This window comes from Martes martes, assembly GCF_963455335.1.
Source record: "Martes martes genome assembly, chromosome: 11".
In the NCBI taxonomy this organism is placed as follows: domain Eukaryota; kingdom Metazoa; phylum Chordata; class Mammalia; order Carnivora; family Mustelidae; genus Martes; species Martes martes.
This window is the reverse complement of record NC_137899.1, coordinates 1,295,495-1,312,291: the sequence shown is the minus strand read 5'-3', so window position 1 is coordinate 1,312,291 and position 16,797 is coordinate 1,295,495. Positions and strand designations below refer to the sequence as shown.

The 16,797-nt window shown below is 55.2% G+C and overlaps 1 protein-coding gene across 2 annotated transcripts in view; it reads right to left on the bottom strand.

Annotated features, from left to right (window-relative positions):
• The window catches only part of OGDH (oxoglutarate dehydrogenase), a 52,591-nt gene that overhangs the window by 12,526 nt on the left and 23,268 nt on the right, over positions 1–16,797 (bottom strand). For both annotated transcript variants that reach the window (XM_080819038.1, XM_080819039.1), the window contains 2 exons: positions 4,358–4,473; positions 80–234 (listed from right to left, as the gene is read on the bottom strand). In XM_080819038.1, coding sequence (XP_080675164.1) covers positions 80–234; positions 4,358–4,473 — 271 coding nt within the window. The remainder of the gene's footprint in view (positions 1–79; positions 235–4,357; positions 4,474–16,797) is intronic.

The following is a 16,797-nucleotide window of genomic DNA, read 5'->3' as shown; positions in this document are numbered from 1 at the left end:
GCCGGCGCCGCTGCCCGCCCTTCCGGGGAGAGACCGAACAGCGCACGGCCCAGCCCCGCCCTGCGCGCGCCGCCCGCACCTGGTGGACCGCACGAGCCGGGCCAGCAGGGTCCGCTTCTCCTCGTTGGTGAACTGCATGATGCCGGGCGTCTCGAACTTCTGCCGGATCCACTGGCACTGCTCCAGGTCGTTGATGAACATGAACTCCACCCCGATGTGCTGACAGTAGGCCATCTGCGCGACACACACCCCTCCCCGTCAAGGGCTGCTCGCTCCGGGGTGTTGTCTGCCCACCCAGCCCAAAAGCTGGCGGGAACAGCGTCCTCCCTTCCAAAGGCAACGGGGCCAGCTGTGGCCCAGGTCACAGCCTAGGTCCTGCGGGTCATGCTGAGCCCGGCGAGCAGGGAGGGGACGGTAAGAACCGTGGGGCCAAGGTTTTCTTTTGTGGCAGGAAGATGGAGGCACCAGCCAGAGGATGGACGATCTGGGAGGCCAGCTTCCTTGACCTCAAGGTTAGACCGTGGCCAACGCCACAACCCGGAAGGGACCCGTGCTGCCCGCAGTTCACAGAACCCAATGGCCACTCAAGATTCCCAGGTGTTTAGATTTTAAATTCTGCTTTTAATAAGTGGCCCCTCCTGGGAGGCCTGGGTCCCACAGAAGTGTGAGTGCACCCATTACAAAACAGAGGACCCTGAGCAGGGCAGCTGTGTCCCACCCATGGCGCTCGCGTGACAGCTGGGAAGGCGGCCGCGTGTCCTGTGGGACGCGTGGGCTCAGTGCAAAGGAAGCCGGAGTGGGAGAGGACAGGAAGGCCACAGGAGCGCCCGGCCTCAGGGTGGGGCCTTCGCAGGGGCCCGCGCCTTCCTGAGACAGGTGACCGGGGCCCCTTGCCCTCCTTCACCCACAGCGGTCCAGGGTGACAGCAAACCCCACATCAGCTCCGGAGTTAAAGAAGGACACACCCTGGTGTGGCAGAGGGAGGCTTTAGAGACTCCCCAAACCATCTCCGGCAGCCGCACGGTCCGTGCACTCAGACCACCAGGCTCTGCTCGGAGGGTGCGTCTGTACTCCGCTGGTTTTCACAACAGACGTGGAGCCGGCTCGCCAGGTGCAGGACGGGGATGTGCCCCGGACCCCTCACTCGGGTCTTCGGAGAAGGGGCGGGCATCTCTGCAGGTGGCTCCATGATTGTGAAACAAAGGAAGGTCTGCCTGAGCTCACAGTACCCACCGAGCACTATACGCGCCAGCATCCCGGCCAAGAGAGGACGATCGCGTCTAAGGATGACGAGAAGTGGGGCTGGGAAGGGCCCTGGTGCCTCTCTGAAGACATCTCGGTGACAAACCGGGAGTGCAGGAAGCCTGGGGGCCTGTGGGCTGTCCTCCCTGACTTCCTGACTTCCCAGTCAGCACCAGCTCCTGCTGCCAGAGCTTCACGGTCCCATGTCCACTGGGCCACAGGGCAAGTCACACGGCCCAGCCAGAGGGCCTGTGAACAGGAACCCTCCTCCTCTGCCAGCCCGAAAAGGTTTTCCTGGGGCCCAACTCTGCGCTGCAGGATGGAGGGGAGTGGAGGGGATTGAGAGGAGGAAGCAGAGGGAGCTGGAGGGAGGGAGGGTCGGAGGGGGAAGGAAAGAGAAAGAGAGGAGGAAAGGTAGGGGGAGAGAAGGGGAGGGGAATGGGGAGGGAAGGAGGAGGAGAAGGGGGATGGAGAGATGAAGGGGGAAGGGGAGAGAGGCAAGGGGATGGGGGGGAGGAGCGTGGGGTGGGGGTGCAGGGTGCAGGGGATGGAGGGGAAAAGCAGAGGACAGGGGAGGGGAGGCAGGGAGGGAAGAGAATGGGTGAGGGAAGGGGGGGGAGGAAGGGAAGGGAGCAGAGGGAAAGGAAGCGAGAGGACAGGGAGAGGGAGGGAAAGGTGAGGAAGGGGAGGAGGGAAGGGAGAGGCCAGCCAGGGAAGGAGGAAAGAAGACATGGGGGAGGGAGAGGACAGGGGGAGGGAGGGAGGGAAGATGGGGGAGGGAGGGAAGTAGGGAAGAGGGGAGGGAGGGGAAAGGACGGGGGAGGGAGGGAGGGGAGGATGGGGCAGGGAGAGAAGTAGGGAAGAGGGGAGGGAGGGGAGGTCTCTGCAGACAAATGGGGAGGGAGAAGAGGGCTGCTTGCACCCCAGGGGCCGGACTTCCCCGACGTGAACAACTTAGGGGATGGCAGGAAACTAGGAGGTAGAAGGTGCGTCCACCACCAGGAGCATGAGTTTAGCTGTTGCCCTGGACTCGCGGTTACAGGGCCCTGGGTCACGTGTTGTTTTTCTTGTTCTTGGCTCAGTCCCCAGGAGAAAAGGCCGTGCCTTTCCAGGGGCGGACACTTAGCTTCTCTGTCTAGCGAGACACAGCGTGAGGGCAACACGAAGCCGCACCTGCCCCAGCTAGGCTCCCAGTGGCCCGAGCCGGCCCGCGGTCCCAGCGGCTCACACCAGCAACCTGGTGTGCACACACGTGTGTTAACGCACACACCACGGTCAGCAACTTTGCCCAAATACCTGGAAGCCGTGAGCATAGCACACGGGCTGGGACGCGGGCACCCTGGGGTCGGGGGAGCTACGGCCAAGGTCCCCCAGCCAGAGCCCGACTCCTGGGCTGAAAGTGAGAGCCATCGGGCTCTGGCCCTCCAAACGCCGGGCTCGGGGCCACGGGGACCAAGGCCGAGGAGGTCAAGCACGGGGCTCTGCACAGCCCCGCTCCACTCTGCGGGAAGGAAGGTGCTGAAGGTGCCCGAGGAGGGGGCCAGAATGCCCACAAGGTTTCTGGCTTGGGAGAAGGGCTGAGCTCCCCACTGGAGACCGTGCAGGGGTAGGGAAGGAGGGGCAAGCGCACTGTGCCAGCTCTCATGCAGACCAGTCCAAGCTCTGCTTTCCACACAACACCAGCCCCAGATGCCTGGGACACCGTGGGTGGGACTTAGACCCCTGGGAACGTGACACAGACAGGCTCATCCGGAGAAGGACTGGTCTACAAGGGGTGCCATTTCTGGGGTCCAGACGAGGGGAACCCGTAGTTCATTACTGTCCCAGGGAAACGACATGACCATGGGGGGAGTTTACATTTTTCTAATATGAATGAACGAACTCTCAGACTGTATTTGGTCAATGTATCAAAACATTCTCTCTCTGGTACTTAACTCACTCGGATATTCTGCATGCTTCCAGAACTCAGCGGCCCCACGGGGCTGCTGGCCACGCTGGACAGAGCGGGTCTAGACACTGCTGTCAGTGGTGAGGCCAGCACAAAAGGAGGAAAAGGATGACGCTGGTCCTGGGTAGGTCCACTGGGTAATCCTGCCCACCCCTCTCCAGCCCTTCCCAAAGTCGACACCCTTCCCTGGCCCTCCCCCACACCCCCACTCCTCCCCATCCCTCCCCGAGGCCCACCCCTCCCCATGTCCACACCCTCATGTTGGCATGAGGTCTCCGAGTGTCCTCATTTCCCCAATAGCCCGTGGGGAAGTGATGAGGGCCAAGCTGAAATACTGACACCATGGGACGTCTTGTCACAAGTTAAAGACAATGTCCCCAACAGACACTCAGACTTTTCTAGGCCACCACAGCCACGAGCGACGCCAGCAATGGGGGCATTCTGACCTGACCCCACTGGCTGCAGCAGGTCCCCCTTCATCAACCCCCAAGTCCCGGATTGGGGTGTGAGCAGCAGTGCTGGTGCCCGCCTCGGAGAGCCCCACTACTGGGAGTCGTGCAGCTGGGGCTTGCCAGGAACGCCAGGCGCGGCCCGCGATCCAGAGTGTGGGTGCCCCGCAGCGCGCCGGGCGACGGCACGATCCCTTCTGGGGAGCCCCGTCCCAGAGTTCTTGTTTCCTCCGTGTGTGTTACTGGGCAGCGTGGGCACCAAACCCCCACCCTCTACGGACGAGGGGCCGGACAAGGTGGCCGGCAACGGAGCCCCGTGACACGGCTCCACGCAAACCAGGTCCCGAAAGGAGAAGGGAAAGAAGAAAACAGCGGAAGGACGGGCGAGCAGACAGACCTTTGTCTGGAGTGGGGAGCCCCGCTCCAGCCGCGGCCCAAGGCGCCCGGTCCCGGCTGGCAGAGCACGGGCGCCGGGAACCTCCAAGCCAGAAATAAGCTCCCACGGGACCCAAACGCACAGAGACATGTTTCCTCCTCTGTGGTGGATGGTAAAAATAAAAAGCATGAACGTTTAACTACAAGAGAGCAAAAAAGCTTCCCTTTCGTACACTTTCAAACGAGAGAGTCCCAAGAGAAATGACCACCCCGTTGGGAGGCCCCGTCAACACCAGGCTCCAGCAAGCGCACGCCACCGCCGTGCACGCCGCCGCGTGCTCACCTCTAGCCGCCGGATGATCTCCCGCAGAGGAAGCGCCGACTCCTGCCCCCCGATGAACGTGGTGGTGGGCAGGTGGAAAACCTTGTCCAGGTCGGACTCGTCCAGGCCGTAGAACCCTGCAGGGGGGAGGAGAGACGGGCACAGCCACACGGAGGCCACAGTTTATGGAAAGGGCAAGGGATTCCCCAGAGGAGAGAAAAGAGAAGAGAAAAAAATGCATAAAAATCTCTGATATACGAAAATAAGTAATAGTTTACAGCCAGAAACACACACTTGAACAACAAACAGAAGCTGAGAATATTGCCAGCACCGTAGCTAAACAAGAGTAAATCCGTGTTACGCGTGTGTCAGTCCTGAGCACCGCAATCCTAATTCAGAAACAGATGCACCGCGAGGTCCCAGACACACGGATTCGACTTGGAAGGCGCTGGTAAGTGGATCGGAAAGCAAAGGAGAAGTAGTTCAGGAAGGAGCGCAGGCAGAGACAGCAGCTGGCGTGGGGGAGCCCTGCGTCCTGTGTGAGGACGGGACAGCAGCCGGGGGACGGAGGCAGGGGTGACGGCCGCCCCCTCTCCCAGCTGCCCATCTGCACCCGTCCTGCACGGGGTACTCGGCAGGCCCCCCGGCCCCCGCGAACACACATCCACGGACTAGTCACCAGCATTTCCTACGGTGCCCGCTACGCAGGCACCTCCTCGGACAGCGGATCTTGAACTGACCCAAACGTGGGCGAAGGGCTCCTTCTCGGGCACGATGGTTTTGTTTCCTGTCACGGTGACTGTCACGGGGAAGAGGCTTAGAGGACTGCCGGGCGACAGAGCAGACTGGGCTCCCGCCAACCCTGAGAGCTCATGCCGGCGGGGGTCACACCAATGTGCCGGGCGCCAGCAGGCCGCGGCCCGGGACATCCAGCTGCCAAGGTCACACTCTGTCCTGGTTTTGGCCTAAAAGGCGATGGCACAGAAGGGCCGGAGCCGGCCTCAGGCTGTGGCAGACAGAACCCAGGAGGTCTGGTATCTGCAGGCCCCACCCCCGGGCTGACACCCCTATCAAGGTCACTGGTCACAGGGGGACCAGGAAAGTCCAGGTGTTCCCATCCAAGCTGCCATGGGGACCACAGCCCTAAGGCATTTAACACTTTAGCACACATTTCTTAGGTCTTAAAAGCAAATTCTATTTCCCAAACCCTTTTGGCTTTCTTGAAACAAATGCAACCCGGCTGGCTTTTTCACGTGGGGGCAGTGTCAGCAGCAGTGGCTTGGGGAAAGGCACGCACCCCTTTCCTGTTATTCTATCCAGAATGAGGACAGGCCGCCACACAGGTCTGCTGAGGCTCCGGGCGCTCACTGGCCGGCTGGCGGTATTTACAGAGGACAGCCAGGATCACGTGGGGGGCATTTTTCCCAGATGATGAGAACAGGCACGCATATTCTGTTGGGAATGCGCTGATCCAGAGAGCCTCAGCGTGGCAGGAACCCCCCCAGCATGTGCGTGGCTCCCTGCCCTGTCGGTCTGCACTGACCAGTCCCGGGCTGTCCCGGTGAGGCTCTGAACGGCCAGCCCTGCGGCTACGTTCTTCAGTCACAGAAGAAACTGACTTTTGGACACCTGCTTTCGGGAAGGTGGAGCAGACGTACCCCTAACTGTGCCCCCCGAACTGCAACTACAAAGCCCAGACACGAGGTAAAGCAAACACGGTGCAGAAGAAGGCTGACCAGCCGACGAGGCCCCCAGATCTCCTTCTGGGCTCCCAGACCCCAAACTTGGGGCAAAGAACAAGCAACCTGAGAACTCTTCCAGATACAGACAAAAAGAGCCCCGGTGAAAGCCACTCTCTCTAAAGGGTCAGGAGAGGGGCAGCCGAGCCGAGCAGGGCCGAGAATTCAGAAAATGACCGCTCTATTCTGCCCAAACGCGCGGTACACGCTGCAGCCCAGTCACACCCCTGCAGGCTGCAAGGTGCTCCGGCGTGCAGCTCCATCCCGGGGTTCCAGGGAAGACCCGACAGGGAGCCCAGACTTTGCTCCCTCCAGGAGGGGACACACCAGCCCACTCCCCCATCCCAGCATCAGCGGCGTCTGTGGGCGCCGGGGCCCCTCGCTGCCATGGCAGTGTTTAGACGGGCCCTGCTGTAACAGACATCGGGGTACGATTCCAAGTCTGATAATACCCAAACATCCCGGTTTCCATAAAAGAATCCCTCACAACAAGAACCAGGAATCACTCAGACTGAATGGGGGAAAACGACCAACAGACCCAGCCCCCAGCAGCACGGGCACCGGAACGACCCGCTCGGGGCCCTCCAGGAGCCGTCCTCAGACACTTCCATGAGCACTCAGAACGCGACAGGAACAGCGGGCAACCGAGTATCTACAAAACCCGAAGATGCAGAAAGGACCAAATGGGAAAGTCTGAAACTGCAAAACGTAATCACCCGAATTAAAGCGGGCAGGTGGGGTCGAGGGCAGAGGCAGGGGTCAGAGGACCAAGGACCCTGAAGACAGAACAAGAGAGATGAACCAATCTGAACAACAGAGAGAAATGAAGAAAGCCTTGGGGAATGGAACGTAAAACAAAAGCCTTCATGTTCGTGCACAAGAATCCCAGAAGGGGAGGAGGGAGAGGGAAGATGAAAAAAGGGACCTGGAAAATAATGGCTGAAATGCCTAAAATATGGCTGGAGACTTCAACCCACAGATCAAAGCAGCAGGGTGAACCCCCAGGAGAAACCCAAAGAAAACCACGCCAAAACACGGCATAATTACACTGCTCAAAACGAAAGACAAAGAAAAAATCTTGAAAGCAGCGGGAGTACAAGGAGGGAGAACCCACTTGAAGGCAGAGGGTTTCTCATCAGGAGCCGGGGTGCAGGGGAACACGGGGGCGCACTTCTCCAGAGCCCCGGGTCCGGAGATGATGCCCTTTAGGAACGAAGGGGACATGGAGGCGTTCTCGGTTGCAGGGAATGGAAAGAGTCTGTCACTTACAGGATTGGCCACAGGAAATTCTCTACAGAGAAAGGAAGTGACATCAAAAGGGATCTTAGACATTAGGGAGGAGGAATATGGAATAAGAAGGACAGGGTACTGAAGCGGACTTCCCTCCCTCCTGGGTCTTCGAATGTAGGGCTGCTGGTTGAGGCCAAACTTGTGCCACTGTCTGATGTGGTTCTAAACATGTAGAAAAAATATTGAAGACATTTCTATTTTAAATGAAGACAGTAAAGGGATAGAGAGGGAGGTACACTGTCTACACTTCATTTGAACTCATAAAACAGCGATACCAGTAGATTGTGATGAAATGTAGATAAAGAATATCATACCTAGACAAGCACAAGAAAGGCTGAAAACAACTACTAAAAACACAAAAATATGACCAAAAATACTATATAAAAATAAAAATGAAAGGGCGCCTGGGTGGCGCAGTGGGTTAAGCCTCTGCCTTCGGCCCAGGTCACGATCTCAGGGTCCTGGGATTGAGCCCCACATCAGGCTCTCTGCTCAGCGGGAGCCTGCTTCCCCCTCTCTCTCTGCCTGCCTCTCTGCCTACTTGTCATCTCTCTCTCTCAAATAAATAAATAAATAAATAAAAGAAAAAGAAATTCTAAAATATAGGCTTAAAAACCCCATCTAAAGTCAGGAAAAGAGGGCAGAAAAATGAAAAAGAGAATAAACAGAAAATAAAGAACAAGATGTTAGACTTAAGCCCCAGCATATCAATAATTACATTAAATATAAGTGATCTAAATATACCAACTAGAAGACAAAGACTGGCAAAATGGATTAAAAAAAATTAAAAAGGACCCCACTAGATGCTTGTCTACAAGAAACCCACTTCAAATATAATGACATAGACAGATTAAAAGTAAAATAGAAAAAAATAAAAATGTAAACACAACCAAAAGCAGAGGTAGCTGTATTATTATCAGATACAGTAGACAACAGAGCAAAGAAAATTACTAAACACAGGGAATAGCATTACAGGACGACAGGTCAATCCACCCGGAAAACAAGAATCCTAGCTGTGCATGCACCCAATGATGGAACTACAAATGACATGAACCAAAAACTGAGGACAGGAAGGAGAAACACACGGGGGTGCCTGGGGGGCTCAGATGGTTAAGTGTCTGCCTTTGGCTCAGGTCATGATCCCAGGGGCCTGAGATTGGGGCCCCGCATCAGGCTCCCTGCTCAGTGGGGAGTCTGCTTCTACTTTTCCTTCTGCTTGTATGCTCTGGCTCTATCTCTCTGTCAAATACATAAGTAAAACCTTAAAAAAAGGGGGGGAAAAGGAGAAATAGAGAAACCCACAGGTGTAGTTGGAGACTTCAACTTTTCTCTCTTGAGAATTCATTGAAAGAGTAAACAGAAACTCGCCAAGGATACAGGAGTCAACAACCACCGACCAGCAAGCTCTAACGGGCATTTACAGAACACCGGACCCAACCACAGCAGAGTACACCTTCTTCCCAAGTGCCCCTGGTGCATATGCGAAGACAGACAATTCCTGGGCCATAAAAACTCCCTGACAAGTTTAGCCGGACTGAAATCAAACAGAGCGCATTCTCTAGCCAAAATGGAATTAGACTAGAGATCAGTAAGACAGATAAAAGGAAAATCTCCAAGTTACTGGAAATGAAACCACACACTCCTGAACGATCCATAAATGACGGAAGAAGTATCACAGGGTGTCACCACGCTGCACTGAACGAAAGTGAAAATATGATACCAAATTCTGTGTCACAGCTACAGCAGTTCCCAGAGAGCAATCTCAGCTGTAAACACACACACATTACAGAAGAGGCAAAGTCTCCGGGTGCCCGAGTGGCTCACGTAAATGGCTGACTCTTGGCTTCAGCTCAGGCCATGCTCCCGAGGTCGTGAGACCAGCTCTGGGTCAGGCTCCATGCTCATCACGGAGTCCACTCGGAAGTCGCCTTCTCCCTCTGCCCCTCCCCCCACACACGCAACAGACATGCGGGCTCGCTCTCTCCCTCTTTCTAAATAAAATCTTAAACAAAACAAAACACTGACAGAGACACAAATTATAAGTATCAGGAACAAAACAGGATAGCAATACAGACCACGCAGATATCAACAAGATACTAAGGGAATCCTATGAACCACTCTCTGTAAGCACACTTGACAAGTCAGATGAAACACAGCATTCGGAGAACAATACAAACGGCCCTTACTCGACCCAGTACGAAACAATTTGCAATAGCTCTGCAACCATTAAGGACATTGAATTTCTAAATAAAAAGCTTCTGAAAAAGAAACATCCGTGTGGTCTTGTTGAAGAAGTCTACCAAATGCTTCAAGAATAATTAACACCAGCTCCACATAATCTTTTTCAACACAGAAAACAAAGAAGGAAAAAAAAAACCCAACCACAATAACTCATTTTATGAGGCTAGAACTACCTTGACATGAATGGCAAAGACAGATGAAAAAAGAAAATTACAGAGCAACGTCCCTCATTAATATAGATGCAGGAAATATGTAGTTGCAGCAATATTTAAAAAGAATTCAGTACCATGACCAAGTGAAGTTTATTCCAGTGATACAAGGTTGGTTCAATATTTGAAAATCAATCCGTGTAATCCGCCATACTATCACATTAAAGAAAAATCATCTGTGTCAACAGATGCAGAACATTTTCACACTTCTTCAAAATAAAAAACAGCAAAAAAATATGAATGAAGGGAACTTTGTCAACTTGATAAAGAACATCTATAAAAAAAACCTATAGCTAATACTAAATTGGTGATGAAAGACTGAGAAGTTTCCCCCTAAGACCAGAAACAAGGTAAAGATGTGCATTCTCAGCACTCTTACTCAACAGTGTTCAAGATTCTCGCCAGGGCAATTAGGGATGCAAAGGGAATGACAGGAACACAGGTTAAAAAGGAAGAAGTAATTGTTCCTCTTGTTCGATGACATGATTGTCTACACAGAAAATTCTACAGAACCTACCAAAAAAAAAAAAAAAAAAGTCCTAGAGTAGTGAGCTCAGTAAGGCCACAGGATACAACATGAACACAAAAATCCACTGTATTTCTAGATATTAGTAATGATATGTAGACACTAAAATTAAAAAGAAAAAGAATCTTGGGTATAAATCTAACATGACACTTTCAGGACTTACACATTGAAAACTACAAAAAACTGGTGAAAGAAATAAAAAACGATCTAAATAAACAGAGAGGCATACTACGTTCATGGACTGGGAGGCAATGGAGTAAACACGCCAGTTCTCTTAAAAGGATCTGTAGATTTAGCACTGCTGTCACCAAAATGTCAGCAACTTGTTGTGTGAACAGACAAGCCTTCTCTCAAACTCGTCGGAAAGAGAAAGGCCCTAGAACAGCCACAACAGTTCCGAAGCAGGAAAATAAAGCTCAGCAGTTACGGAACCAAGAGAGTTATAGTGGTTGGGGAACAGATACAGAGACTATAGGAAAGGATCGAGAATCCAGGAACAGATTGGTGCGAGTCAATCCAACTGACTCTTGACAAAAACGCAAAAGCAATTCGACAGAGGGAAGACAAAGTTTCCAGGTGTTGGGGCAACTGGACATCCACAGCCAAAAAAACTCCCCCCAAACCAATAAAAAACCCCCCTCGACCTCAAATTCAGGTTTTATACAGAAATTAACTCAAAATGGATCATAGATTTAAATGTAAAATGCAAAACTGGAGAACCATTAGAAAAATACATAGAGGGGTGCCTGGGTGGCTGAGAAGGGTAAGTGGACAGCGGGATTTCAGCTGAGGTCACGATCTCCGAGTTGTGAGACGGAGTCCGCCGTCGGGCTATGGGCTCTGCACTCAGTGTGGATCTTCTCTCTCCCTCTGCCCCTCCCCCCACGTACACTCTCCCTCTAAAATAAATAAATACATCTTAAAAAAAAGAAGAAGAAAAATACGTAGACGAAAATCATTGGATTCTTAGGTTTGGCAACAAAAGCACAATCCATAAAAGGGAAAACTGACAAACCAGACTCCATCAGAATTTAGAATTTTGCCCAGCAAAAGACCCTATTAGCCAAAGAATGGGAACAATGCCAAGGTCCTTGAGTGAACAGCGACGGGTGGGACACCCACGGAGAGGATTCTGCTCAGCAAGAAGGGACAAACTAGTGTTACAAACCCACCTGGCTTGAACCCCAGAAAAATTGGGTTGATGGAAAACTGCCAATTCCCAAATGTTACACACTGTGGTCCCATCTGCATAACGTCCTTGCACTGCCAAAAATGCTCCAGAAACAGAGCCCAGGATCGTGCTTGCCGGGGCTGACCGGGAGGAGGATGGAGGGGAGGCGGGTGTGGCTAAGGAAGGCTACAGGAAGGCCCGACCCGCCTGGCTAGCACCCCGGTGGGATGCGCTATGGTTTACAAGATGTCACCACCATGGGACCGGCCTCAAGGCACGAGGATCCCTGCGAATTCTCACAACTGCATATGAATCCACAATGATCGCGAAACAAAAAGTGTCATCAGAACTGGGGTCTCACAGCGATGGTGAGATGGAGGGAAAAGAGGCCGCCTGGCTCAGGGCCGCCTGGCATGGAAGACTGGCCACCGGGGCGTGACAACAGGCACATGGACCCCAGCCCTCACTCTGGATTCTTCAAAGTGTTTTGCCCAGAACCACGGGTCACTGAGGATTCCTTACTTCATAAAGTAAGTTTCTATCCGTACTTCCTTCAAACATGGGAAGAGCAACAGAGAATCTCGGCCCAAATGCCCCGGAAACAGAACCAGAAAGAATCCAGAGCCCCGTCGAAGGCACAGCACGGAAGGTGGAGGAAAGGGTGTGCCCACATGCAGACACCGTGTGGCCTCCGCCCCCGCCGGCTGGGCAGGAGCTCCAGGCGGCCTGCACCGGAGATAAGCTCAGCAAAGCAGCGGCGAGACACACGGGAGGTGAGAATGGACGGGAACAGAAATGACACGGAAGTGGCGCCCCCTGCTGGGTGACAGCGGAGTGACAGGACAACGCACGTGAGGACAATTAACAGTCAACTTTCCCCAAATGGCATGCTGGGAAAAGTTGCACATCCTGCTCAAATGAGGTCCTCGGCTCCGGAAAGGTGAAGGGCGCGTTATTTTCCTACCTCCTACGGTTAGCATTCGGAGTCGTTCCTTGAACACTGCAAGGTCTGAGAGGCAGAGTGAGGTGGCATGGGTGAGCGCAGAAGGAAAAAGACAGCGAGAGTTAGTTCAAGACCCGGACATCCCAACCCTGCACCGTCACCGTGGTCACGGGGGGGGGGGGGGGGACAGACACCGCCACACAGACAGACACTGCAGGGGAACAGGGTGGGGCTTGGGGGGCCGACAGCGACTGGGTACATGTGGGAGCTGCTCAGAAACAGCTGGAATGAGGTGAGCCCAAAGGAGGGAAAGGCCGCTTCCTGCACGGGGAACACCTCCTTGCCTCCCCGTCCTGAAGAAAGGGCTGACACAGCGCTCTCCTGGGGAATCGAACCCACCCCACCTAGCCCACTTCGGGGTGACAAAACCAGGGGACAAAAACGGAAAGGCCTAATTTCTAGCAGACCGTCCTCAGAATCAAAGCGGCGGGTATGGACTAGACCCTAACCCCGTCTGGATTCTCATGGGTTCCGAAGGACAGAGCTGGGTCCTTAGTACCCCCTCAGTGACAAGGCAGAACCAGGAGAGAGCTCAGCTCAGCAGGACCGCCCGAGGGCTGCCCGTGGTCCTCCTGCGGCAGACGTTTCAGGGCCCTGTACCATTCCTGGATGCCTTCTGGGTCACGGGTGAAAGCCAGGGTGTCCATCTGGGCACACAAAGCACTTTCCTTCTCCTGTCCCTGGTGCCTCGGCAGCACGAGCCCGGGGGCTGGGGTCGGAGAGGGGCGTGGTGGCAGGGCACGCAAGGACTGGCGGCTGAGCGGTGGGGGGCACGCTCATGGCCGCCAGGAGTGCAGAGTCCCCTGCTCTGTGTGGGCAAGCCCGCCCCCTCTCCCGTGGGGACAGCAGCACACAGCAAGGACCGCAGAGCGGGTGGCTCTTAAGACGACAGATCATCCAAGTTCTGCACAGAAGTCTGGACGCTTTGCTTAAGAGCAAGAAGAAAGAATGTTCCTTTTTCTCCTTCAATCCTCAGAGCCAAGACAAAGGACCGCGCCCCGCCCCAACAGGAACCTCCAGCAAGCCCGTTAGAGAGTCTCCAGGCCACCCGTGGATTGTCTTGAAATGCTGACGTCCGTTCACTCCGGGTACTGGCGGATGCTTTCATTCTCATCTGTACTTCCTGGCAGAACTAACAGGAGACGGGAACAACCAGTGCGCGTGTGTCGTCTGCAGAGAGGACACGGGGGTCCCCACAACCCCCACGTTCCTTCCTGATGTGCACACGACACTGCGGGAGACACGAGCGGGTAGGATTCGACCACAGTGGCCCCGGGCTGCCTAGGCGTCAGGGAGGACGCCTCCGCACGACATGACCCCTGTGACCTTAGCTCAGCACGAGCCTGACCCCCAGCACACGGCAGCTCACAGATGCCAAGTGAACTGCTCCGTGTTGCTCCAAAATTAGGAAAGCTAACGATCAACTCTATTTTCGGTTATTCTCCCCAGACGTCAAGGGAGCAGAAGTGGCTGTGGCGGACACGGAGTGCTCTAGAAGGACAGCAGGACAGCACAGCCCTGGCCGTGCCGGAACAAGCTAACCCACAGACGTGGTCAGAGCGGTGCTGGGATTTTTGGCTTCTGAATCAGCCCCGTGCCACAGGCACACCTTGTTCTATTGTGCTTCACAGATACGGAGCTTTTCTGCTTTTTTCCTGTTCAGTTTTTTGTTTTTTAACGAGTTTTAGGTATTTACAACTTTGTGGCAGCCCTGTGCCCAGCACACCCATTGGCCCCATTTCTCCAACAGTACTTGCTCACTTCCTGTCTCTGCGTCTTGTTTTGGTAACTCTCACCACATTCCGGACTCCTCACTCTTAAAGGTTAACCGCCACGGTGCTGCAATGGGACGACGGCCCGACAGCTCAGAGGACAGTGAGCGTGAAGGTGTGCACGCCGTCGTTACCCAGACACGGCACTCACAGTGACAGAGGTGCCTCGGGAAGTGAACTTGACCAGGAGCCCCAGACCAGCAAAGGAGAGCCAGCGTGGCCACAGAGCGAGCTCCTGGAGCTCCTCGGTGTCCCGGGGCACCCGGGTTTCCTCCCTGTGATCTACAGAATTTGTTCCAGGCTCCCCTGTGTGTGGAAACCTCACATCACACTAAAGGGCCGTGACCTCTGTCACCGTGGTGCAGCACGCATCTACCCAGACCGCAAACGCCGGGACATCAAAGCTGGAGTCTAATTCACGTGCCACACGTGAATGCGGGACACGGACGGCAGGTCAATGGGACCTTTCTGCACGTCCCAGACCAGTGAAGGGTGGTGGTGGCTCAGCTCCCTCCCATGCGAGCAAAACGAGTGTGCCTGCCTGCACACGACACAGGAATGATTACATCCAGTCTGTGGTGAATACAGCAATGACCCCGACCCTGCAGGACTCTGTCTGGAGCTTTCCATCGAGACCCATACCCTGACCCTAATTTAGGGCCAACCAGGTAGGCCTTGCTAGGAAACCCGAACCTGTCTGGACCTCCTGAGGGATGCAAGGAGGAATGTGTGCCCAGGCATCTCGAGTCCGTGCTCCCCACCCCCCTCCACGGGTGCGGGTTTGACAGGAAAACAGGGTACAGATCCGAGGCCGCGTGTCTGGGGCCCAGTCGGAACCTGGCTACTGACAACACACATCCTGGGAAAAAGGCGCCCCATTGCTAGTGATCATCCACCCAATCATGGGCCAGTTGAGAAACTGTACAAACGCTGGTTTAAACTTAAAATCTCAACTACAGTCATCAGTCCTCGAGGTTTCTGCCACACTGGCGGCAGGCGGGATCTCTGCGTGTGCATCTGCTGGTGACCCCAGCATCCCACCCTGTACACCCGCCGAGTCTGCTGTGACAGGTAAGAGCCTGCCCGTGAGTTCTCTCTCCATCCATTACTTCGGGGGCCAGGAGGACGCGTGTGACGTCAGGGTAGGGACTCTAGGTCTGCAATTCCCAACCCTCTCCAAACCAGTGAAAGGCCGAGAACTTAACGGTAACTACTTCACACAACCTACTTCACATAAACAGCTGGGAGCGCACAGCCCTGCTCGCACTGCAGACCAGCATCCGCGGCCCTGGAGACAGCCGGCCGCCTAGCCCTGGGCTCACACGCCTGCCCACTGCTGACCCCCACCCACATGCTTCTCCAGCAGCACATGCATGCTTTCGGACGTGTGCGGAGCGAGCACCTCCTGAGCCTGGGCTCCCCACAAGAGGATGGAGAAACTGTGCCTGCACCCGCAGGGAGAAGGGGAGGTCAGCCCAGAGGAGGCACGAGGGGGACCCAGGCTCCACGCAGACACACAGGCTACCCTGCTCTAGCCCCAGCTCCGGGGCTCCCTCACCAAAACCAACTCTGGGTGGCCCCAGGCTGCTTGCTCCGTCCCTCGGTTTCTGAATTCACCTCGTTACCAGACGACCTGGCAGCCACCTAGCTCAAAAGACTGTTCATAATCGCACTAGCTCACAGCTCTGTGGAGCTTGGGAAGCTCCAGGCCCTGTTCTAAGGAGTTCAATTCTCAAACAGCCTTACAGACGAGGAAGCGCGACACATCCTGAGCCAGGGTTCCTGCCAGGGAGCTGGCTCTGAGGCCAGGCCCGTGGCCTGGAGGAGGAAAGGGGCATGGAAGCACCCAGAAGTGCCCATATGCACGAGCAGCGGGCGCGCCGGGCCAGCTGTTTTCCTGAAGACGTGCATGCACCAAAGGTGACACAACTCAAGCTAACTTTCCTGCAGGTTCACTAGTTCCATTTTTTACACCTCAAGAAAGAACTCATCGCAACCATGTCAAATTCTCAGGACGAAACTAACTGCACTTTCCTCTGCAGAGCAGGGGCTGCCCCCTGACTTGCTCCTGGCGGTTCTGAAGGGCTCCTGGCCAGGAGAGGCAGCATCTCTTCCTCAAAGGAGCCCAGGGGGCTCTGGGGCCACGTCCGTGTGGCTGTCTGGGTGCACCACAAACGCTCGGGGACACTACTCTACGAGAGTGAGGCCGCGGTGGCCGGGAGCGAAGTGGGAAGCATGACAGAGGCCCTGCTCCCACTCCTGCCTCTGCCCTTGACCAGCGCCGGGACAGGGACACTGGCGCACGGCCGGGCATCCCAGCCTGCACGAGCTGGGAGCGTCGGGGGACCTCTGAGCAACTCTGCCGGCGCCTGCGGGCTGCGGGTCTGTCCTGCCCTGACTAGTCTCAACGTGGGACAGAGCAGAGCTTCATACCCCGCTCCCTGGAGTTCAAGTGAGAGCGCAGGACCACCAGAGCGGCGCCCACCACAGTGGCGCTGCAGTTCGGGGCA